This window comes from Zootoca vivipara, chromosome 1 (assembly GCF_965207765.1).
Source record: "Zootoca vivipara chromosome 1, rZooViv2.hap1.1, whole genome shotgun sequence".
NCBI classification, from domain to species: Eukaryota; Metazoa; Chordata; class Lepidosauria; order Squamata; family Lacertidae; genus Zootoca; species Zootoca vivipara.
In genome coordinates, this window is record NC_142582.1 from 131,323,353 (window position 1) to 131,348,551 (window position 25,199).

General features: G+C 48.9%; 1 protein-coding gene across 11 annotated transcripts in view; it reads left to right on the forward strand.

Moving 5' to 3' along the window:
• The window catches only part of NIN (ninein), a 108,295-nt gene that overhangs the window by 59,131 nt on the left and 23,965 nt on the right, over window positions 1–25,199 (forward strand). For 8 of the 11 annotated variants that reach the window (XM_060270695.2, XM_060270705.2, XM_060270714.2 and 5 more), the window contains exons 7-20: window positions 1,245–1,432; window positions 1,537–1,683; window positions 2,741–2,908; window positions 3,727–3,863; window positions 7,354–7,494; window positions 8,395–8,569; window positions 10,660–10,770; window positions 14,466–14,555; window positions 14,652–14,772; window positions 15,788–15,909; window positions 17,284–17,807; window positions 19,492–21,501; window positions 23,470–23,595; window positions 24,130–24,199. In XM_060270695.2, the coding sequence (XP_060126678.2) occupies window positions 1,245–1,432; window positions 1,537–1,683; window positions 2,741–2,908; window positions 3,727–3,863; window positions 7,354–7,494; window positions 8,395–8,569; window positions 10,660–10,770; window positions 14,466–14,555; window positions 14,652–14,772; window positions 15,788–15,909; window positions 17,284–17,807; window positions 19,492–21,501; window positions 23,470–23,595; window positions 24,130–24,199 (4,130 nt within the window). The remainder of the gene's footprint in view (window positions 1–1,244; window positions 1,433–1,536; window positions 1,684–2,740; window positions 2,909–3,726; window positions 3,864–7,353; window positions 7,495–8,394; window positions 8,570–10,659; window positions 10,771–14,465; window positions 14,556–14,651; window positions 14,773–15,787; window positions 15,910–17,283; window positions 17,808–19,491; window positions 21,502–23,469; window positions 23,596–24,129; window positions 24,200–25,199) is intronic. The other 3 variants (XM_060270724.2, XM_088674745.1, XM_060270755.2) reach the window with 2 other exon arrangements.

The following is a 25,199-nucleotide window of genomic DNA, read 5'->3' on the forward strand; positions in this document are numbered from 1 at the left end:
GCAGCTAGCACACACACTCTGCCTTGAAAACGGGCCGTTTCAAAATGTGGGATTTCGGATCAGAATGCCAACGTTTCTGCTGGGTTTGCCATTTAAATTGAGTTCCAGCATTCCTACAGGGATAGGAACCTCTCGCCAACCCAGAAGTCGCCTTGCCCTCAAATTGTATTTATTCATTCATTTGCCTTTACTTTCTTCTCCACCTTGTTTCTGCCCCCTGCCTCTCTCTCACACACACACAATCACCCCCCCTCCCACATCATCCTTTATTTCCCAACATGCTCTTGGGGTGCTCCTGCATACTAACGCTTGCTATATAAATTTTTATGGAGAGGTCCGATCTGTCCCAAGACATTAGCTGCCTTGAGCGGCTTCACCACACGCTCCCCAGAATTTCTTTTGCAAACTCGCAAGGGATGCTGGAGTGCAAAGCTCAGAATCATGCTCCAGTGCCCAGTTCAGCCCCAGCTTCCTCTCTCTCTGAACAAGGGAGGGTGGAAGAGAAACATATTAGAATCAATTCAGTTGTTACTAGACAAACAGATACTTTCTTTTCTTCCTTCCTTTCATATCAAGGTAGTGATGTTAATCTCCTTGGGGAGGGGTGGAATCCACACTAGAACTATAAAACTGTATAGGCTGTGAGTGAGCCTTCATGTTCTCCAGAACTCCCCGAAAAGAGAGAAGAAAATTAAAGCATGTTTTTGGGAGAGGACATGGCAGAGCTTCAGCCTGCACTTCATTATAGTCTCAGGGTGATGGCAGAAGCGCTTTGCAAACTAATTAAATTAGCGCAACCTTCGCCAACCTGGTCCAAATGTTTTGGACTACAAATCCCAGCCGACTGGAGGGCACCAGTTTTGCAAAACTGAGTAGGCCTGGAGTAAAAGACCTCTGTTTGCAGGGAGGCCTACTGAGGCAAAAAAAAAAAAATGGCAGTGATGCTTCTGAAGATATAAAAGCCAGCACCTATTTGGATTGGTCTCCGATGCAAGTCAGAACTTGCACATCCTGCTCCTGGGATGCCCTTCCCACCAAAGATGTTCTACGGGCACCAACGATGCTTTCATTTAGGCTCCCGATAAAACATGCTTTTCTTCATCCGGCAACATTGATTTCAGTAGATCAAGCCGTTACGAATCTCCCTCGTGGATTTACCTTCTGCTTTGAGCGACTAGTACTTTTTTCTTAACTTTGTTTCTTTTTCAATACAAGCTTATTCTCCCCCCCCCCCCACTTTTAAGGTCAATTGAGATTCTGGAATCCCGACGACCCGAATGCCTCCCCGAACATCTCCCCCACTCAAGACTGGATAGAGGAGAAGCTGCACGAGGTCTGCGAGAGCCTAGGCATCTCCAGAGACGGGCATCTCAGCAGGAAGAAGCTGGTCTCCATTTGCAAACAGTACGGCTTGCAGAATGTTGACATGCAGGTACCCGTCCTGAGCACTTTCCCCTTCTTCTCGATTCTGGCTGCAGATATAGTGGTTCTCCCCTTTTCCTGCTCTATCTGAGGGTGTATTTTGATCCCTCTCAGGTGGCAGAGGACGTCTTCCGCAACCTCGAGCACGACGGAACAATGAGCATCGAAGACTTCTTCTACGGCTTCTTCAAAATCGGGAAGCCTCTCCCACCTTCGGCTTCGACCCCCTACAGGCAACTCAAGCGCCATCTCTCCATGCAGGTGAGACACCTCAAATGCACTCCCCTCCCACCCCAATGCTCTAAAATCAGTTGGATTTGATTGTGTTTCTATGCTGCTTTTCATTCAAATGAATCCCAAAGCACCATACAAAGCACCATGAATCCCAAAACACCATAATTAGCAATAACAGAACAGAACATTACAACATTACAGAACATTAGGAAGAACTTCCTGACAGTAAGAGCTGTTCGGCAGTGGAATTTGCTACCAAGGAGTGTGGTGGAGTCTCCTCCTTTGGGGGTCTTCAAGCAGAGGCTTGACAGGCATATGTCAAGAATGCTTTGATGGTGTTTCCTGCTCAGCAGGGGGTTGGACTGGATGGCCCTTGTGGTCTCTTCCAACTCTATGATTCTATGATTCTAAGTGCAGCATAAACCGTATAAACAGTATAAAACACCATTCATAGCCTCCGTGACTTTCTCTAATCTTTTAAAGCCATCCAGGCTGGCGGCCGTCACTTCCTGTTGTGGGAGCGAATACCATTTTAGTGTGTTGGAAGTCGCCCAGAGCAGCTGGGGCAACCCAGGTCCAATGGGCAGCATATAAATAATAAGTTGCTGTTGTTGGTGTTGTTTAATAGTGAGCTGGGTGAAGAAATACTTGCTTTTGTCTCTCCTGAATCTCCCAACATTCATTTGGTGTTGCTGAGGTCTAGTGTCATGAGAGAGGCAGAAAAACTACCACACCGAGCAGAATTGTTTGGTGTGGTGTTGTTGTTTTTTTAAAAAAGAAACCCAGAATATATGTACCGCTTGATTGCAGTAAAACATCCAAGTGGTTTTCAGGAAATATTAAAGTTATACCTCTGCTACGTCTCTCCCATCAAAAACAATTCATTGAGATATCTAGCATGTTAGGAAGAAGGATTCCAGACCAGCCTTCACCCTGACATGCTAATTTTCTAGGTGGGGCAGAATTTTGTGCACTGGAATTTCAGCACAACCGATGATTGCAGGGGGCTGGACTAGATGACTCTTGAGATCCCTTCCTGCTCTACATTCCTGTGGTTCTCTCTCTCTCTCTCTCCCATTCTCAGTCCTTTGATGAATGCGGGAGGCGGACCACCACGCCTTCGGCAATGACAAGCACCATCGGCTTCCGCGTTTTCTCCAACTTGGATGACGGAATGGGCTATGCTGAGGTAGAGCAGATCCTTGACGCCTGGCAGGAAGAAGGAATTGAGAACAGCCATGAGATCCTGAAGGTAAGCGCTTCTACTGCCTCTCGGCCACCGCGGCACATCCAAAACACATAGTAATACTACTACTACTACTACTACTAATAATAATAATAATAATAATTTATTATTTATACCCCGCCCATCTGGCTGGGTTTCCCCAGCCACACTGGGCGGCTTCCAACAGAAAAATAAAACACAGTAATCTATTAAACATTAAAAGCCTCCCTGATCTGCCAAGCACCCCGTTTTCCCCGGGAAACCCCCGTTTTTACTTACCTTTTCCCGGTGGTCCCCTGTATCACTTCATCTCCCGTTTTTCTCCGTTATTTTCTCCTGCCGGTGGCCATTTTTTTCTTTCCGATTTGCCCTTCTATGGGCACCAAAAATGGCCGCCACTGGCTTCAAAAGTCACATCTACGCATGTCCGGAAGTGCATAGACGCGACTTCCGGTGTCGGCGGCGGCCATTTTTGGTGCCCATAGATGGGTGGAGCGACACTGGAAGTTGCGTCGACGCACTTCCTGACATGCATGCAAGTGACTTTTGAAGCCGCCGGCGGCCATTTTTGGTGCCCATAGAAGGGCAAAGCGGCACCGGAAGTTACGTCGACGCAACTTCCGGTGTCACACAGCTGCCGGTCCTGGATTCTGCAGTCCAGGACTTGGAAGGTAAGCCAAAACGGTAAATTCAATGTGGCGACGGCTGCCTTGGCATTTTCACATTTTATTTTAGATCACTATATAACACCAAAGATAACTGGTTGGAAACCCAAAAGCTAAACAGCCAAAAGAAGATACAGCTTTTTAATTGATGGGGAATTCTTTCCTCTTGCTGTCTGGCAGGCCTTGGATTTCAACCTGGACGGAAGAATTAACCTGACGGAATTGACTCTCGCCCTGGAAAATGAGCTTCTCATTTCAAAGAACGGAATATACCAGGCTGTGCTGGCCAGCTTCAAAACAGAGATCCGACATTTAATGTAAGTTTGTAATTTTTGAATAAGAAATATGTGGGCTTTTTTTATGTTTCTGGATTGTTACCCAAATTTTCAGATAGCATCAAAGAATTGTAGAGTGGGAAGGGGCCTTCTGGTCAATGCAAGAATCTTTTTGCCCAATGTGGGGCTCAAACCCACAACCCTGCGATTAAGAGTCTCACGCTCTACCAACCAAGCTATCCAGCAAAGTTGTCCCGTTCATTCAAGGCTTCCCCCCTTTTGCCATGGAAATTCTCCTTCCTCTCCTCCCGCCTGTGTCTCCCCAGTCTTGTCTGGGGTTTCCCCCAAGTCTCCAGAGCAGAACTGGGGGTGGGCATACGGGGAGAGGACAAGCAGGGGAATTTCTGCTGTGCAAGTGAGATCCCATATGCAAATGGCATGCCTTTTTGAAATAATAATAATAATAATAATAATAATAATAATAATAATAATAATAATGTTCTTTTTTCCATATAGAAAGTTACATTTGTTACTCAACAACTATATTCCAATTCAACAAAGCTAATGACTTTCCACTCACCCAGTGTTGAAATTTATGACTCAAATGACATACAAAATCGGTCCCGCCTTTTCTAATTTCATTCTCTCTAACATGTTTCTTAATATATTCTGCAATTTCCTTACACTTCAAACCCTACTGTGGTCTTTGCAGATGGGAAATAACTTTTTATGTAGACTAGAAAGGGCTTCCACTCTACTTTAAAAGATTCTAATTTTGTATCTCTTATCGACGCCGTCAGTTTTGCCATCTCTGCTTATTCCAAGATTTTCATAATCCAATGCAGATAAGCGATCAGAGGGAGACTCTCAAAAAGCAAGTGCCTTTGCTCTAGACTGCCTGCGCTTGAAGGCAATTTAAGCAAAAGTCTTTAAAAGTTTACAGAAGCTGCAGTTCCCAGAACCCTTGGCAAACTACCATGGCCAGATTCCCTTGGGGGAAGCCAGGTGTTTTCATTGTATTGTGGCTGGGGCAACCCAGTCAGGTGTTGTTGTTGTTTAGTCGTTTAGTCGTGTCCGACTCTTCGTGACCCCATGGACCATAGCACGCCAGGCACTCCTGTCTTGCACTGCCTCCCGCAGTTTGGTCAAACTCATGTTTGTAGCTTGGAGAACACTGTCCAACCATCTCGTTCTCTGTCGTCCCCTTCTCCTAGTGCCCTCCATCTTTCCCAACATCAGGGTCTTTTCCAAGGATTCTTCTCTTCTCATGAGGTGGACAAAGTATTGGAGCCTCAGCTTCACGACCTGTCCTTCCAGGGAGCACTCAGGGCTGATTTCCTTAAGAATGGATAGGTTTGATCTTCTTGCAGTCCATGGGACTCTCAAGAGTCTCCTCCAGCACCATAATTCAAAAGCATCAATTCTTCGGCGATCAGCCTTCTTTATGGTCCAGCTCTCACTTCCATACATCGCTACTGGGAAAACCATAGCTTTAACTATACGGACCTTTGTCGGCAAGGTGATGTCTCTGCTTTTTAAGATGCTGTCTATCTTTGTCATTGCTTTTCTCCCAAGAAGCAGGCGTCTTTTAATTTCGTGACTGCTGTCACCATCTGCAGTGATCAAGGAGCCCAAGAAAATAAAATCTCTCACTGCCTCCATTTCTTCCCCTTCTATCTGCCAGGAGGTGATGGGACCAGTGGCCATGATCTTGGTTTTTTTGATGTTGAGCTTCAGACCATATTTTGTGCTCTCCTCTTTCACCCTCATTAAAAGGTTCTTTAATTCCTCCTCACTTTCTGCCATCAAGGTTGTGTCATCTGCATATCTGAGGTTGTTGATATTTCTTCCGGCAATCTTAATTCCGGCTTGGGATTCATCTAGTCCAGCCTTTCGCATGATGAATTCTGCATATAAGTTAAATAAGCAGGGAGACAATATACAACCTTGTCGTACTCCTTTCCCAGTCAGGTGGGTGGGGTACAAATAATAAAGTTGTTGTTGTTGTTGATGTAGTTCTTGTTGTTGTGATGCGTCTGTGTCCCTTGTGAGTTTGTGAAAGAGGCGAGGCTTGAACCCGGAGTTTCCTGATCCGCAGTTCAGTCTCTTTGCCATTTTTTCTTTGGCGATCCCTTGTAGCCGAGTAAGATTGTCTTCCATAAACACAGTTTTAACAGGGAGTCCGTAAGTGACTGTGGAGGCCAATTCTGGATCCACACATCCTTCCACAGTGGGGACATTGGTTTCTGGGCAGGTGTGGATTTGCCAAGTGTGTTCTCCTCTTAGCACGTTTCTACCTTGCGTCCTGAGTCCGAGTGTCTTCAAAGCCTATGACTGTTCTTCAATTAGAGCGCTCTCAGGCCAGTGTTTCCCAATTGTTGGTATTTATACCACATCCTATATAATAAAGTCCCTGTGTCTCTGCATCCAGATTCTGTGTGTCCCGTTTTCCGCGCTACTGAGCATGTGCCCCAGGGACACAGGGATTGGACGCAGAGACTGGACGCACACAGAGCCGGGGGGGGCGGGCGGAATGCGGTTCTCTCTCCCTCAACGGCTTCCCCTCCAAACTGCCGTTCCGCGCCTCGCCTCCCGATTAATGGCGCGAGGGGAAGGGACCGTGAGGGATTGAGACACGAGCGCGCGTTCCCCGCCACCGCCGGGGCATTCGTGTCCCCGCCGCCGCCGCCGTTCCCCACCCCCACCCCATCGCCGCATCCCAACCCCTCCCCCCACCTGGCGTGTGGCGGGCTCAGCTCTGGGTGGGTTGGGAAAGGCGAGGAGAAGGAGGCTGCTTTCCCCCCTTTTTTTCTCTCCTACGCTCCCCCCCCCGACGATCAGCAGCAAGCGGGCGTCACGCACACGCGCTCTCTCTCCCCCACCCCACCCCTCTGCCTACCGTTTCCCTCATGGTGCAGGGTCAGAGGCAGACAGAAGCGGGGACAGCGCATGGGGGGGGAGGAAGAGCAGCCCGGGGGGGGGAGGAGATGTTTGACAGGGAGCAGGGAAGGAGGGGCGGGTGGCAGCCGCCCGCCGCCCGCCCCTCTTTCCCTGCTCCGTGAAGCATCTCCTCTGCTACCCTGTGCCTCCGCTGCATTCAGCAAGAAGCCGGTGGCAGCGGAGGGATGCTGCTCATCCTTCCCCACTAACCCTTCGCAAAAGCAGGCTCGAGCCCAGGGGGAGGGCAGGAAGGAAAGAGGGCCCTGGCCGCCCCTACCTTCCCCCCTCCCCTGCCTAGGCATGGACCGCAGCAGCGGAGGAGGAGGAGGCGGAGCAGCGACAGAGGAGCAGCGCTGGTGGCAGCCCAGGAGAGTCCCGGCACGTGTGGGTGGAGAAAAGAAGGGAGGGGGAGAGAGGGGGGAATGGGCGGGGGGAATTGCATGTTCTAGCACCCGTTAATTTAACGGGCTTCAAGATACTAGTTCTTTTATATTTGCCTTGAGACACTCTTCGAACTCTTCGCCACTAACACAGGCCTAGCTGGGGTCAGGCAGGCATGTCTGATAATGCAGAGCTTCTTTCCCTTCACTAGGGAGCAAGCGGACCAAGAAGCCCGAGAGAAGGAGAAGCTCCGTTTGGACTTGGAGAAGGCGGAGAAATGGAAACTGTTCATGACCTCCGAGGTGGATGAGCGGCACTCTGCCATCGAGCGCCAAAACGAATACAACCTAAGGTAGCTTGCCCCCTTCTCGGGATTTCCCTTCTCCGTTCACAGCATCTCAGTCACTTAAGGGTCCCTAAGACCTCTTGGGAACATAGAAGCAGAAACTGGCCAGGCTGGGCAACTGGAGGGCCATAGATGATGGGCAGCTTGACTGGGCTGGTCCCGTTCCTGATCTGCTTTTTGCACATGCTCAGAATGTCCGTGGGAGAGGGTGGGAACTCTGTGTGTTTAGCCTGAAGAAGAGGAGACAGAGAGGTGACACGAGAGCCGTCTTCAAATATCTGAAGGGCTGCCGCATGGGAGGTGTGGAGCGAGCTTGTTTCCCGCTGCTCCCGAGGGCAGGAGCCAAGCCGATGGAGTCAAATGACAAGAAAGGAGACTCCAGTTATCTTAGAATTTTGAAGTGTCAGGCATAGCTCTAGTGGCTTTAGCCCAAACGTAGCAGAGTTTTCCTGCACAGTGCAGAAGCTAGTTGAGGTGGAAATGACTAGTCGGCTAGATGCAGAATAACTATTTACAGTATTTATTAAAAGAAAATAAAACCAGCAGAGTTTCTGCATACAAAGCAAAGCAAAATAAATCCTCTCTGTCTCTCTCTCTCCAACCACACAAAGCACTCCTACACTTAACACCCAACAAGAAACAACTGTGCTAGCATTCCTAGATAACAGAGTTCAGTGCTGGTCGTTAACCAATCAGAGAGTAGTTTCCAGGTCAGGCAGACCTTGGCTTTCTGCCAAGAGTAAATTGACACTGCCTTGAGTTAATTGTGTGAAGCAAGAATCTGTAAGTTTCCCATGAGAACCAATTAACAGAAACCGAACAAGTTAAACTTCAGGAACCAGGCTACTGGTCCCTGGTGAGCCGAGGGCTTGATCCTGAGCAACCTCTCTCGATCTGTGTGTGCAGCAAGCTGGAAGATGAGTACAAGGAGAGGGTGGCAGCGCTCAAGAGCGAGCTGCAGAGAGAGCGCGAGCAGATCCAGCAGCAAGCCAGCAAGCAGCAGGCCGACCTGGAGCAGGAGATGGCGAAGCTGAGGACCGAGGAGAACGACTTGCGGGACTGCCTGGCTCTGACGCTGAAGGTGAGCGGGAAGGGCGTCTGAGATGAGGCTTCACAGGAGCCACGGTGCCTGGCCAACCCACATTCCTCAATCTCAATAAAGGCAGTGGGTCCTGTAATCCAAGCTCCCAAGGGCTTTTTTCCAACTGGAACTCTCCAGAACTTGGGCATCTCTCAGGTGGGCACCTTTGCCATTCTAAGAGAAAGAGGGAGGCATTCATGGTGAGTTCCAGCATCTCTCTCTCTCTCTCTCTTTATATAGAAAAATAGCACTGACTATGGGCACTCATGTCCTTTTTTGCGTCTGCATTTGTAACCAAGAAGCTGCAAACCTACTCCCAAGATGCTGGTTAAAAGTAGGTTACCAGAGTTAGAGGAGAGTTCGGGAGGTAGTTGGGTGGTAGAGCATCTGCCATTATAAGCTGGAGAAATAGCACTGATAGAAAGATGGAGAGGGACCCAGGTGGCGCTGTGGGTTAAACCACTGAGCCTAGGGCTTGCTGATCAGAAGGTCGACAGTTCGAATCCCTGCGACGGGGTGAACTCCTGTTGCTTGGTCCCAGCTCCTGCCAACCTAGCAGTTCGAAAGCACGTCAAAATGCAAGTAGATAAATAGGAACCGCTACAGTGGGAAGGTAAACGGCGTTTCCGTGTGCTGCTCTGGTTTGCCAGAAGCGGCTTAGTCATGCTGGCCACATGACCTGGAAGCTGTACGCCGCCTCCCTCGGCCAATAATGCGAGATGAGCGCGCAACCCCAGAGTTGGTCACGACTGGACCTAATGGTCAGGGGTCCCTTTACCTTTTTGGAAAGATGGAGAGGATAGGATAGGATAAATCTTTATTGTCATTGTCTCCTTGCGTGAACAACTAAATTTCTCGGTTGCTGTATCAACTCAGATAAGACACTCCACATGAATTAAAACACTAATAAGCACAATACAATACAGAACAATAAACAAATAAAAGAAAATGACTTCGAAGTCCAGAATTTCCATTTAAGGAAAGAAACTGTGCTCGAGACGGCTAAAGATAGCATTAGGTGCAGGTGGGAGCCCATCTAGGAGAAGGAGAACTCTGATCCTAAACCTCTGCTGCCTTATGGGATAGGTTAGGGAAAAGGTTAAGGAGTAAACCCCACACAAATCTGGGTTGGAGTCCCTAAGGCAGTTGGGCTGGAGCCTTGTATGACTCCTTGTGGCAACTCCTGCAGCCAAGCCGGGGCCAAACATCTTGCTCTGCTTTCCTTTGGACCACATCAGTGAGGTCAAGATGGAGGTCTTGTCATCTGGGCAGCCCAGGACCTCCAGACACACTGCCCAGGCTAGCACGCCAGGGAGGTCACTTCGGTGCTGCTAACACAGCGGTTTAACTTCACCCCCAGAGGAGCACTCCATTGCCTTGCAGGACAGACAGAGGCCAATCATATTTGTTGCATTTATATCCCACCTTTTTTTTTCCTCCAAGGAGCTCAAGAAGCTCAGACGGTTCTCTCACCCTCCTCATTTTAATCCCCACAACAGCCTCGCAAAGTAGGTTAGGTTGAGAGGCAGCTGCTTGCCCCCGAGCTCACTCCTTGATTGATTGATTGATTGATTGATCGATTGATTGATTGATCGATTGATCTTACTACCAAAATGCTATGGTCCATGGGGTCACGAAACGTCGGACACGACTAAATGACTAAACAACAACCAAAATAGCTTTCTAAGTAGTTTACAGGAATAAACACCAGTTTCGCACACACAAAAAACCCACAACCAAAACAAAACTATAAATGCTGATAATTAAATGCCGATTTTAATTGTTTTCTTTTCTTTTATGTCTTATTGTAATTTTATTGGTGTTAGCCGCCCTGAACCTGGTTTTGATTGGGGAGGACGGGGTATAAATAAAAATGTATTATTATTATTATTATTATTATTATTATTATTATTATTATTATTATTTATTAACACCCGCAATAAAATAATCCCATTTTAAAAGGGCACAGTCATTGAATCAGGCTCTTAGGGTTGGTTGCCTTCGTCACCTACCTAGAAAACCTGCCCTGTTCTGTTTACCGATTTGCAATACGGCTCCCGACCTCTTTCTTTCCTTTGGCTTTTCCCTAGGAGAACAGCCGCTTGGAGAACGAACTCCAGGAAACCGGAGAGAAGCTACTGAAATGCCAGGGCACCATCAGCAAACTGCAGAAGAACTGGGAGAACGTCCTAGCGGAGAAGGTAGGCTGTGTTAGAATATAGGGGTGTAAAGCCCTAGATTCTTTGCTGCCACTGGCTCCGATAAAGAAGACAGTAAATAGTTGTGGCTGTTGTTGTTGTTGTTTAGTCGTTTAGTCGTGTCCGACTCTTCGTGACCCCATGGACCATAGCACGCCAGGCACTCCTGTCTTGCACTGCCTCCCGTAGTTTGGTCAAACTCATGTTCGTAGCTTCGAGAACACTGTCCAACCATCTTGTCCTCTGTCGTCCCCTTCTCCTAGTGCCCTCAATCTTTCCCAACATCAGGGTCTTTTCCAAGGATTCTTCTCTTCTCATGAGGTGGCCAAAGTATTGGAGCCTCAGCTTCACGATCTGTCCTTCCAGGGAGCACTCAGGGCTGATTTCCTTAAGAATTGATAGGTTTGATCTTCTAGCAGTCCATGGGACTCTCAAGGGTCTCCTCCAGCACCATAATTCAAAAGCATCAATTCTTCGGCGATCAGCCTTCTTTATGGTCCAGCTCTCACTTCCATACATCACTACTGGGAAAACCATAGCTTTAACTATACGGACCTTCGTCGGCAAGGTGATGTCTCTGCTTTTTAAGATGCTGTCTAGGTTTGTCATTGCTTTTCTCCCAAGAAGCAGGCGTCTTTTAATTTCGTGACTGCTGTCACCATCTGCAGTGATCAAGGAGCCCAAGAAAGTAAAATCTCTCACTGCCTCCATTTCTTCCCCTTCTATTTGCCAGGAGGTGATGGGACCAGTGGCCATGATCTTGGTTTTTTTGATGTTGAGCTTCAGACCATATTTTGCGCTCTCCTCTTTCACCCTCATTAAAAGGTTCTTTAATTCCTCCTCACTTTCTGCCATCAAGGTTGTGTCATCTGCATATCTGAGGTTGTTGATATTTCTTCCGGCAATCTTAATTCCTGCTTGGGATTCATCTAGTCCAGCCTTTCGCATGATGAATTCTGCATATAAGTTAAATAAGCAGGGAGACAATATACAACCTTGTCGTACTCCTTTCCCAATTTTGAACCAATCAGTTGTTCCATATCCAGTTCTAACTGTAGCTTCTTGTCCCACATAGAGATTTCTCAGGAGACAGATGAGGTGATCAGGCACTCCCATTTCTTTAAGAACTTGCCATAGTTTGCTGTGGTCGACACAGTCAAAGGCTTTTGCATAGTCAATGAAGCAGAAGTAGACGTTTTTCTGGAACTCTCTAGCTTTCTCCATAATCCAGCGCATGTTTGCTATTTGGTCTCTGGTTCCTCTGCCCTTTCGAAATCCAGCTTGCACTTCTGGGAGTTCTCGGTCCACATACTGCCTAAGCCTGCCTTGTAGAATTTTAAGCATGACCTTGCTAGCGTGTGAAATGAGCGCAATTGTGCGGTAGTTGGAGCATTCTTTGGCACTGCCCTTCTTTGGAATTGGGACGTAGACTGATCTTCTCCAATCCTCTGGCCATTGCTGAGTTTTCCAAACTTGCTGGCATATTGGGTGTAGCACCTTAACAGCATCATCTTTTAAAATTTTAAATAGTTCAGCTGGAATATCATCACTTCCACTGGCTTTGTTATTAGCAGTGCTTTCTAAGGCCCATTTGACTTCACTCTCCAAGATGTCTGGCTCAAGGTCAGCAAACACACTACCTGGGGTGTACGAGACCTCCATATCTTTCTGGTATAATTCCTCTGTGTATTCTTGCCACCTCTTCTTGATGTCTTCTGCTTCTGTTAGGTCCTTACCACTTTTGTCCTTGATTATGGTAATCTTTGTACGAAATGTTCCTTTCATATCTCCAATTTTCTTGAACAGATCTCTGGTTTTCCCCATTCTATTGTTTTCCTCTATTTCTTTGCATTGCTCATTTAAGAAGACCCTCTTATCTCTCCTTGCTGTTTTTTGGAAATCTGCATTCAGTTTCCTGTATCTTTCCCTATCTCCCTTGCATTTTGCTTGCCTCCTCTCCTCCGCTATTTGTAAGGCCTCGTTGGACAGCCATTTTGCCTTCTTGCATTTCCTTTTCCTTGGGATGGTTTTCGTTGCTGCCTCCTGTATAATGTTACGAGCCTCCATCCATAGTTCTTCAGGCACTCTGTCCACCAAATCTAAATCCTTAAACCTGTTCCTCACTTCCACTGTGTATTCATAAGGGATTTGATTCAGATTGTATCTTACTGGCCCAGTGGTTTTTCCTACTTTCTTCAGTTTAAGCTGGAATTTTGCTATAAGAAGCTGATGATCTGAGTTACAGTCAGCTCCAGGTCTTGTTTTTGCTGATTGTATAGAGCTTCTCCATCTTTGGCTGCAGAGAATATAATCAATCTGATTTCGATGCTGCCCATTTGGTGATATCCATGTGTAGAGTCGTCTCTTGTGTTGTTGGAAGAGTGTGTTTGTGATGACCAGCTTGTTCTCTTGACAGAACTCTATTAGCCTTTGCCCTGCTTCATTTTGAACTCCAAGGCCAAACTTGCCAGTTGTTCCTTTTATCTCTTGATTCCCTACTTTAGCATTCCAATCCCCTGTAATGAGAAGAACATCCTTCTTTGGTGTCATTTCTAGAAGGTGTTGTAGGTCTTCATAGAATTGGTCAATTTCACTTTCTTCAGCACCGGTAGTTGGTGCATAAACTTGGATTACTGTGATGTTAAAAGGTCTGCCTTGGATTCGTATCGAGATCATTCTGTCATTTTTGAGATTGCATCCCATTACAGCTTTTGCCACTCTTTTGTTGACTATGAGGGCCACTCCATTTCTTCTACAGGATTCTTGCCCACAGTAGTAGATATGATAGTCACCCGAACTGAATTCACCCATTCCCTTCCATTTTAGTTCACTGATGCCCAGGATGTCGATATTTATTCTTGTCATCTCATTTTTGACCACATCCAGCTTACCTCTATTCATGGTTCTTACATTCCAGGTTCCTATGCAATATTTTTCTTTACAGCATCGGACTTTCCTTTCGCTTCCAGAGAGCGATGGAAAAGTGCGTAGGCCATCACTCTCAGTCAGAAGTGGGGGGGGGGGAGAGAGAACATAGTACATCACATGACAGGAGATCAGTTTACATCCGTTCTCCTGTGTGGGAAAGTACAGCAGTCACACATCTAAACAGTAAACAATTATCCTGTCTCGCATGCAGCTGGGCAGTGGACAGAATTGAATGCTAACATCTCCCCTGAATTCTGAATCAAAAAAGCTGCAAATGCAAAAGCATCATTGAGAGAAGTAAACAAACAGTTGTCATAAACATGATACGACTTTCCTGCTGTGGCACTCTCTGAGACTGGATTTTCCAGTTTAGGCTTTTGTGCGCCAATTTTCCAGGGGACCAGAGCTTTTGCTCTGTTGGCTAAAACAGTGTTGCGTCTCACAACCTGTTGTTGTGGCTTAGTCACAGTTGTGTGCTTAGCCTGTGTGACTGATGCCTGTGTTGGAGTGTGAAGCACAGCTATATTAGCAATTGCTGTGTTGGCAAACTCCTTGGAGGACCTCTTAGGTCCTCCAGAAATCCTTTCAGACCTCCGTGAGAGGTGCAAATCCTGTTTACTGAGATTCTCCCATTCAGGACTTTTGGGAGAACTCTTACCAATGGTAAACAGTGGCCCAAGTTGCTGACCCAACAGGGCGGTGGCCCAAAAAGATTTGGGGACCACTGTTGCGGAGGAAGAGGGTGGTGATGAAGTGTTCTTTGCCTCTAGTATGGGGATCTCGATCCTGGCAGCGCAGAGTTCTTCCTCCAGGAGGAGCGGCTGATGCAGATGAAGAATACATATGAACGGCAGTGCAGGGTAAGTAAGAGATTGCCTTTGAAGTCCTGCGTTTGTGTGCCCTGAGTTTGGCTGTAGCGCCGCAACATCTGTTTGCATCTGTTCTGCTGTGCCCAGGAACTCCAAGACCAAATCGACGAGCTTCAGTCTCAGCTGGAAGAGTACCAGGGTCAAGGCAGAGTTGTCCGGCTGCCTCTGAATGCCTCTCTCTACGAGGAGCTGGACGATAGCTCTCAAGGTAAAATGATGATCAGCTCCCGCGTGTGTCTGTGGGGAGAGGAGGGGGTTTGGTTTAACTGTCCTCGGGGGCCTCAGAGCCATCATCCTGTAGATGTTCACAGTTGTTCCATAGACATCCTGAATATTGAATGGCGTGTAAATGCCAGAGATAATCTAGAGCCAGCAAAATAGAAGCCTTGCTAGGAGGGAGATAATAAAGTAATAGAGTAATAATAATAATAATAATAATAATAATTTATTATTTATATCCCCCCCCATCTGGCCGGGTCTCCCCAGCCACTCTGGGTGGCTTCCAACAGAAGAATAAAACACAATAATCTATTAAACATTAAAAGCCTCCCTGAACAGGGCTGCCTTCAGATGTCTTCTAAAAGTCTGGTAGTTGTTTTCCTCTTTGACATCTGTTGGGAGGGTGTTCCACAGGGCAGGCACCACCACCGAGAAGGCCCTCTGCCTAGTTCCCTGCAACTTGGCTTCTCGCAACGAGGGAACTGCCAGAAGGCCCTCGGTGCTGGACCTCAGTGTCCGGGCAGAATGATGGAGGTGGAGACGCTCCTTCAGGTATACTGGACCGAGGCCATTTAGGGCTTTAAAGGTCAGCACCAACTCTTTGAATTGTGCTCGGAAACGTACTGGGAGCCAATGTAGATCTTTCAAGACCGGTGTTATGTGGTCTCGGTGGCCGCTCCCAGTCACCAGTCTAGCTGCCGCATTCTGGATAAAGGTTAGCTTGGGTTGAGAGGGTGCATCGCCCGATCAGAAGCAAGAGAAGAGCTCTCCCCTGGGAGCCAGGATGTGGCGAAGGGTCGTAGATCAGTTTCAGAGCATTGGTTTGGAATGCAGGTCGTCCCAGGTTCAATCCCAGGCATCTCCCGATGGGGCTGGGAATAGATTCTGAAGAAAATGGAAAGCTGCTGAAAGTTAACTAGCGGCCTGTTGTCCCCTTTAAAGGCAAACGTTGTGTAGAAAACCAAGAACGCCTGCATTTCTCTCTTGCTGATTTTGCATTTTAGCGCCTGATTCTGAAGACTGCAACCCACTAAATATGAGCATAGAAGCCGAAATGGCTATCGAGCAATTGAAAGATCAGCACCAACAGGACCTCTGCAGCTTGCAGGAGGAGCTTCAGAACAGGGTAAGCTGACCTCTTCAACCGCCCGCCCCCCTTGAAGAGCAGGGTCTTCATCAAAGGCCTTCGTGGTGTTTGCTTGGGACACTTCTGAAGGGGTTGGTCCAGGCCCATTGTGGTGGTGGGACCCTGGAGTGCTGTTTATAGCCACCCCACTTTCACTTTCATTCCGCTGCCTGTCATGATTTGTGCAAAGCCTCCTTTTTAATTGTCCGTTAACATGAAAACACGCGAGGCAGAACTGCAAACAGTATTCCAGACTTCCCTCCAGATGAGATCTTTATTGAGCAGCCAACCTGATTTTCTTGCCCAAAGCTCGCCTGAAAATTAGGTTTATCTCCTGATTTTATGGAGCAAATCCTTCTGATTTGCTTGCAGGTTAGTTAAGCGACAATTGAGCAGGCACGCTGCGTTCATCCCGATTTGCTTGTCAGCTGCTCACGTGTCTTCCCATTAGTCATCCCATACTTGTCAATGCATTTTCCTATCGCTTTCCAAACTGTGCGATGGCTGAGCGCTGTCTCCGCAGTTTCTGAATACAGTGGCACCTTGGTTGTCGAACGGCTTGGCTCCTGAACAAATCAGCTCCCGGATGCCACAAGCCCAGAAGTGAGCGTTCTGGTTTGCGAACGTTTTTTGGAAGCTGGACATCCGATGCGGCTTTCGTGATTTCTGATTGAGTGCAGGAAGCTCCTGCGGCCCATCGGAAGTCGCGCCTTGGTTTTCAAACAGCACTTTTTCCATTTATCCTTATTTATTTAAAAAATGAAAGAAAATTTACGTCACTTATTACACAAAATACAAACTAAACAACAATAACAAAAAGGGGGGGGACATGTTTTCTGACAATAAATATTCTTAAAGTACAACTAACTTCCCGTCTTCTCCAAATTTTGTTTGATATTTACAAACTTGATGCATAAACCTGTCTGTTCACTTTATAATAAAGTATTATTCTCCTATTTCCATGTTTCTTACGTAATACAACTGCAGAAGTTTTTTCAAAGGCAGCTCCCAAGTTCATATTGCAACAGTTGTTTTTAAGATATGTTTTGAAAACTTCCCATTTTGCAATAAATACTTGTTTAGACTTAAATCTTTCATTTTTTGGATAATTGGGCTAGCTCTGCATATTCAACTAGTCATGGACTGAATAAAAATAATACAACAAGGGTAAACAATATGTAGACTTGTAGGTGACACTGATTAGCCCTATAGAAAGAAAGCAGACTCTTTTAACCATCTGTCAGATGTCATTTATTAAATCAGATCAATAGATACAAGCAATAAAGATATTTACATTTCCAACATTCATTTTTTGATTATGCTCTTTTCTCTCTCTTTCTCTTTCTCCCTCTCTCTCTTTCTCCCTCCCTCCAGCTGTGCCATTATCAGAAGCAGCTGGAGGAGAGCAAGACTCGCTGCGGCCAGGAGCAAGAGATCCTGCAGCAGCATCACGCCCAGGAAAGGCAGGCCTTGGAAGAGCAGGTTGACCGGCTGCAAGCCCAGGTGTCTGAGCTCCAGGAGGAGCTGGGGAGGCTCAGGCAAGAGTGGCAGGAGGCCGACTCCCAGCAGAAGGCGGAGACGGGCAGCCTGCAGGCGTCCTTGGAGGAGAAGGCCAGCCTGGTGGACCAGCTGAAGTTCCAGCACCAGGAGGAGCTGCAGGCCAGGTTGCAGGAGGCCCGCGAGGGTTTCGGCCGTGAGCGGGAAGAGCTGGTCCACGCCAGGGTCCGGCTGGAAGAGAAAATGAGAGCCATGGTGCAGGTCGTGCAGGAAGAGAAAGCAGAGATGGAGGGCGGCTTCCACGAGCAGCTGCAGAGGCTGGAGGAGAAGCAAGTCCTGGAGAAGGAGGCGCTGCAGCAAGAGCTGGCGGGGAAGTATCGGGAGGAGCTCCAGGAGGAAAGGTGAGGGGGCTGCGTTCTGCAGCAGCTGCCTGCCCCCCCCCAGGCTGGCAATGGGGGGCAAGCTAACACAGGGCCATAAGAAGAGCCTGCTGGATCAGGCCAGTGGCCCATCTGGGCCAACGTCCAGTGACCAACTAGAAGCCAGCAAGCAGGACCCAAGAACAGGAGGGGCTCTCCCTTCCTGTGGTTTTGAGCAACTGGGATTCAGAAGCATGGCAGAGCACAGCCATCCTGGCTAATAGCCATCGATAGCCCTCTCCTCCATGAATTTGTCCAGTTTTTTTTCTAAAGCTATCTAGTTGGGTGGTCATGTCTGCCTCCTGTGGCAGAGAGTTCCATAGTTTAACTCTGCACTGTTGAAGAACTTAAGTTGAACTATGGAACTCACGGCTGAAGGCCACCAACCTCTTAGATGGCTTTAGAAGAGGACTAGAGAAATTCATTGATGATGATGATGATGATGATGATGATAATAATAATAATAATAATAATAATAATAATAATAATAATAATAATAATAATTTATTATTTATACCCTGCCCATCTGGCTGGGTTTCCCCAGCCACTCTGGGCGGCTTCCAACCGAATATTAAAAACAGTACAGCATCAAACATTAAAAACTTCCCTAAACAGTTGTCTTCTAAAAGTAAAATAATTGCTTATTGTCTTGACATCTGCTGGGAGGGCGTTCCACAGGGCGGGTGCCACTACTGAGAAGGCCCTCTGCCTGGTTCCCTGCAACCTCACCTCTCGCCATGAGGGAACCGCCAGAAGGCCCTCGGTGCTGGATCTCAGTGTCCGGGCTGAATGATGGGGGTGGAGACGCTCCTTCAGGTATACAGGACCGAGGCCGTTTAGGGCTTTAAAGGTCAGTACCAACACTTTGAATTGTGCTCGGAAACGTACTGGGAGCCAGTGTAGATCTCTCAGGACCGGTGTTATGTGGTCCCGGCGGCCGCTCCCAGTCACTAGTCTAGCTGCCGCATTCTGGATTAATTGCAGTTTCCGGGTCACCTTCTAAGGTAGCCCCACATAGAGCGCATTGCAGTAGTCCAAGCGGGAGATAACTAGACTGCATGCACCACTCTAGTGAGACAGTCTGCAGGCAGGTATTGTCTCACCCTGCGTACCAGATGGAGCTGATAGACAGCCGCCCTGGACACAGAATTGACCTGCGCCTCCATGGACAGCTGTGAGTCCAAAATGACTCCCAGGCTGCGCACCTGGTCCTTCAGGGGCACAGTGACCCCATTCAGGACCAGGGAATTCAGGACAAGGCCATCAATGATGCTGTTTGTGAGTTTCGCACAAGCTTCTAGTTGGCCACTGTGAGAACAGGATGGTGGACTACTAGATAGGTTGCTTGCATGACCCAGCAGACTTTTCTTGCAATCTTAAGTTAAATTGCCTCCAATATATTGGACTAAGCTGTAAACAAGCCCCCATCTTGTTAAATTCTTGGTCTTCAGTTGCTGTGGGGTGGATTTAAGAGGAGGTGGGAGGAATAATATTCAAAAGGAGAGAGGATTAAAAATGAAGATCCAAACTGCATTTGGACCTTTGTTGAGACTCCATCTTGGCCTGTGGTCTTCAAAGGCTGAGGCCTAGGGCACTCAGTGTTCTGCAGCCGCCTGTCCCTCGCTTGGCGGAGGCTTCAGTAATGTGTTGTGTTGACCACATCCAGGGCAAAAATGGAAAATGAATTTAACGGAAGAGTTTCTCGGATGGAGGAGCAGTTTGCCGTGGACCGACAGGCGCTTGTGAGCAAGTACGGGGAGGCCCTGAAAGGCCTCGAGGAGCGCTACCAGCGGGAGTTGCGCGAAGCCTCTGAGGAGAAATCTCAGTGGGAGTTTGAGAAGGATGAAACGGCCCAGGAAGACGCCGAGGCCCAGGAGAGGTGGAAGGAAATGCTGGCGAAGGAGAAAGAGGCTTTGTCGGCCCTCACGGAAGAGAAGCATCTTCTGGAGAAGCGTTTTGAGGAGTGCGTGAGCTCTCTGGTCCTGGAGAAGGAGCAGCTGCAGAAGCAGCTGGAGGATGTGACGGAAAGGGAGCGCGAGCTCCACCGGGGACTCCAGCGAAGGCAAGAGGTCCACGAGCAGGAGCTCCAGAAGAGAGGAGACGAAGGAGAAATGTCCGGAGTTGAGGAAGATCAGCAGCTCCTTCTCCGGAAGCTCAGGAGGCTGGAGGCTGAATTCAAGCAGGAGAAAAGCAAGCTGACTTCAAGGCTCGCCACCGTGGAACACCTGGAACAGGAGGCGCTCAGCAGAGCGGCTGAAGAGGAGGAGGAGCTGACTCTTGAAGGCAACATTGACGAGCTTCAGCAGGAGCTGCAATGTCTGTCCAAACTGCAAAGAAATTTAGCTTTTTTGAACAGAGAAGCAGACACGCAGAGGGGTGATTTCCCAGGGCCAGCAAAGCCCCAGGAGCCAAGGGAACTGATGGACTTTCTTGCGGACCAGAAAAAGGACCAAGATCCCTCAGCAGAAGGTGGCGCAGCAGCAGCTGTCTCCACAGAGGGGAAGCTGCTGAGAAGCCCAGGTCGCTCTCCTAGTTTTATCGCACTGGTTCCAGAATCGTTGGGGGACTCGCGGTTGCTGAACGTAAGGGACCAAGAAGACGCTCAAGTGAAAACGGACGGTGGCATCGGAGAGTCAGGCAGCCTGGCGATGGAAATTGAAGAGACAATCCTGGAAGGACCCATGGAGACGACGCTTGTCTTGGAGAAGGCCTATGAGGAGATCTGGGTGGAGAACGATACCCTCAAGCGCCAGCAGCGCCAGCTTCGAGAGCGAATCAGCCTCCTAGAGGCCGAATGTGACCAGGCCACTCTGGACCGGCAAGACATGGCTTCCCAGGTGGAGAAGGAGCTGGACGAGATCCTCAAGACGATCCCCCAGCCTAACGCCTTGCCCTGCGGAAGCGAGGAGTGCAAGGAGAGTCTCTGTCGGGGACAAGCCAGTGTTGCAAAACTGCACCCAGATTGCGTCAGAGGGAGCAAAAGGCCCTCGGCCGGAGCCCCAGAGGCCGAACTCCACGCTGTGGATATGGCAGACCACAGAGGGGCAATTGGGTCTGAGAAGGGAGAGCTGGAAAACCAGGCGCCAGAGCTTTGGGGCGCGGCCGCCGAGAGAGACGCGAGCTCCAGGGCGGAGAACAAAGGTTTCCCCGTGCCAGAAGAACTCGAGCTGCAGAACCAGACCTTGAAAGCCGAGGTGGGCAAGTTGCTCGAGCAGAATGCCAGGCTGGAAGACCACCTGCCCCAGCTGCTGCATCTGCAGAGCAGGCTGGAAGAGAGCGACCGAGAGAGTCTCGCGCTGACGCAGGAGAAGGTGCAGCTGCAGGAGCGGGTGATGGAGCTGGAAGAAGCCCACGGACAGGTGTCCGCGGAGAACGCCGAGCTTCTGAGCACCAACCTGGTCCTGCAGAGCCGGCTCGGCAAGATGGAAGCCTTTATGGCGACCCTGAAGACCACCCCGAAATCAGGGCGGCGCCACGGCTGGGGTGAGAACGGAGCCCGGGACGCGGAGACGGAGGCAAGGGGGCTCCTTGAGCTGAACAGGAAGCTCAAGGAAAAGGTGGCGGCGCTGCTGAAGCAGAAGGGGACCCACGCTCAGGAGAGGGAGGACTTGAACGCAGCGCTGTGGGGCTTGAAGAGCGCCTGTGGCGAGCAGCGGCGGGAGCTGGATCTCATGAGGTAACCAGGGATCCTGGCCCCCACTCTGCTTTCTGAAACTAACCACTTCTCCCGTATTCACCGCCTCCTTGCTGCTTCCACTGACTTCTCTGGGCTTCTTGTATTAACCAGTAACTTAACTTTGGCTTAGAAGACCTTGTGCGCCTTCTGGGATTCTAACAGAAACCAATCACTTCCTAATGCAGCTTTGAAAAGTGTGCGCATGTGTGTTTTGATGCATATCTCAAGTGGCACAGCCCAGGGGGTGGTTTGCTTCCTTCGCCCACCAAAGGCTGCTCAAATTTTCCTGATGTCAATATCTGAGTCCCCCTTAGCCTGATGCTTCTCTATTGTGCCTCTCTTAACACCGTAGCTCTTTCCCAGGGGTAGGCAACCTAAGGCCCGGGGGCCGGATCCAGCCCACCGACGGTCCGGGAATCGGCATGTTTTTACATGAGTAGAATGTGTCCTTTTGTTTAAAATGCATCTCTGGGTTATTTGTGGGGCCTCCCTGGTGCATAGCTGTCAACTTTTGGATTTGAAAATAAGGGATCAGCAGCAGCTTCACCTGTCCCGGGGAAAGTCTATGGTATATCTAACAATCCAGGATAGCAGCGGGAAACGGGGCTGGAATAAAGGAATTTCCAGCAACAATAGGGAAGGTTGACAGCTGTGGCTTGGAATAAGGGAGTTTCCCGCAAAAAGGGGGGGGGAGGGTTTTCAACTATGCCCTGGTGTGTTTACATGAGTAGAATGTGTGCTTTTATTTAAAACACATCTCTGGGTTATTTGTGGGGCATAGGAATTTGTTCATCCCCCCCCCAAAAAAATAGTCTGGCCCACCACATGGTCTGAGGGACGGTGGACCGGCCCACGGCTGAAAAAGGTTGCTGACCCCTGCTCTTTCCTGTCCTCTTCTTTTGGCTCATTATCTCTTTTTAACCTGCCTTAATTGCAGTCGGTAGAAAAATAGCATTTGTCTTATTTTTATCCAATGAGATCTCACGCATCTAAATGCCAGTTAAACGTAACGGATGATTGAATGTTTGGCTCAAGGCTAGATCAGTGGGGTTCCCCCCCCCGCCTCAGGGAAAGCCTGAGCTTGTTGAGGTTTCCTCAGAAGGAAGGAAAACTCCACCATGGCATCCAGGCCTTGTTGGAAAGATGTCCTGACCACCATTGCTGATCTTCTCCTGCAATCTGCAGCCGCAGGAGCAAAGACTCTTAGTCCAGTTAAGACGGGGGAGACTTCTCAGGGCAACCCTCCCAGCAGGTGGGAACAGAACGGAGGCAAAAGTGGGGAGGGGGGCATGGCTGTGAGTCTTAGCCTTGCATCAGGGCTGCATTCCAGCCATGCAACAGTCATAGAATCGTAAAATTGTAGTGTTGGAAGGGACTTTGAGGAAGATCTAGTCCTGTGTTTCCCAAACTTGGGTCTCCAGCACCTTGGGACTACAATTCCCATCATCCCTGACCACTGGTCTTGCTAGCTAGGGATGCTGGGAGTTGTAGTCCCCAAAAGGCTGGAGACCCAAGTTCGGGGAACCCTGATCTACTCCAACGCCCTGCAATGCAAGAATATGCCGCTGTCCCATACGGGGATCGAACCTGCCACCTTGGCATTATCAGCACCATGCTCTAGCCAGCTGAGCTAGTCAGATATTTCGCCACACACACACACCACAGTATCTCAGTCTGAGGACACATTCCAGCCAGGCAAGAGCAGTTCAGGAGGATACAACTCGGGGGTGACGAGGAACACTACCTGGGGACAGTCCCCGGGGCTGGATAGGACAATAGAGAGACACTTAATTTTCTGTGGAAGGTACTCCCGTTTCCTTGCTTAAGGCGAGTCAATCTGTCAAGAATTCCCCCAACGCAGTTAGGAAAAAGCTGGGATTATGCTATAAGCAATGCACACTCCGGCACACAAACCCAGGCCGGAGGAATTCACGGGAGCTTCAGCACCTCTCTATTTTGGCACCCCAGGTGTGAGATGGATCGCCTCAGAGAGGAAAATGCTGTTTTACGGAACGAAATCGCCTTTATGAACGAGGAAGGCAGCATTTGCGACCTGCGCTTGAGGGAGCTTAACGGGTCTCGAGAAGAACTCTGGTAAGTCTCTCTAAACCGGAAGCGAGGAACCAGCAGCAAGGGAGGCCATGTGCGCCCCCCCCCCCAGCTTAATTTTTTTGGGGGGGGGTAAATGGGAGGTGGCAAATGGCGAGAAGAGGGTGGCCCTCCGGTTTTGGCTCTGGTACCGCCTCCTGCCTGATCTGGCTCCCCCCACCGCTCACATCCAGCCCCAAAGGAGGGCGGCCCTGAGGGGAGATAAAGTGACTAGGAAGTGGAAGAATGGACTCTGAACCCAAACAGGTAAAGCTTGCTCTTTGTCTTTGGTCTTGTTTAGATGGCCTCTGCATCTTGTCCAATAAATGCCAAAGTGTTGATGGTCTATCAGGATTCAGTTTAGCTGTTATGAGATGCTCCTGCTGTTTTCACTGTTCTTCATGCTGCCGCCCAAGGTGCCTTTGCGCTCATGCTCCCTTGCACACGCATGCATGCTTCCCCGCGCATGCTTATTTAAGGCAAATGAAGTTGTTGCTAAATATTAAGGAGTAACATTTCTGTTCACACTGTGTACCTCAGGCAGCAAGTGGAGTCTGTGCAGAAAGAGAAAGTTGCGGCGCAAAAATTGGCCAAGAACCTGAAGAAGCAGGTAAGCCCTTAGCCAAGTCTTCATTTTGTATCTTTGTGAGGATACACTATAAATCAGTGGTGCCCAGAGAGGGTTGTGCCACCCCCTGGGGGGCAGCAAAAGGCACGGGAGCACAGGAGGTCTCAATGTATCAGACTGTTGCTGGGTCAAGTTCAGCAAGTTTGTTGAATCAATTAAACGCAATACAGGTGCCCCCCACATTTATGCATGTTCAATATGTGTGTCACTGCACCAAACCTGGAAGTGACCCAAAAGCATCACAAAAAGGGGCAGAAGGAGGTGTTTGCAGGCTTTTTTCAGTGGAGTTTTAAATATATGTGATTTCACTAACAACAACAACAACAATTTATTATTTATACCCCGCCAATCTGGCTGGGTTTCCCCAGCCACTATGGGCGGCTTCCAACAGAATATTAAAATACAATAGTATATTAAACATTAAAAGCTTCCCTAAACAGGGCTGCCTTCAGATGTCTTCTAAAAGTCTGGTAGTTGTTTATCTCTTTGACATGTGGTGGGAGGGCGTTCCACAGGGTGGGTGCCACTACCGAGAAGGCCCTCTGCCTGGTTCCCTGCAACTTGGCTTCTCGTAGTGAGGGACCCGCCAGAAGGCCCTCGGCGCTGGACCTCAGTGTCCGGGCAGAACGATGGGGGTGGAGATGCTCCTTCAGGTATACTGGACCGAGGCCATTTAGGGCTTTAAAGCTTCCCTAAATAGGGCTGCCTTCAGATGTCTTCTAAAAGTCAGATAGTAGTTTATTTCCTTGACATCTGATAGGAGGGCGTTCCACAGGGCAGGTGCCACTACTGAGAAGGCCCTCTGCCTGGTTCCATGTAACTTTGCTTCTCACAGTGAGGGAACCACCAGAAGGCCCCCAGAGCTGGACCTCAGTGTCCATGCAGAACAATGGGGGTGGAGATGCTCCTTCAGGTATACTGGGTACCTTGGAAGGTAACCGCCATGTAAATTGGGAGTTGCCTGTAGTTTTAATTGGATTTT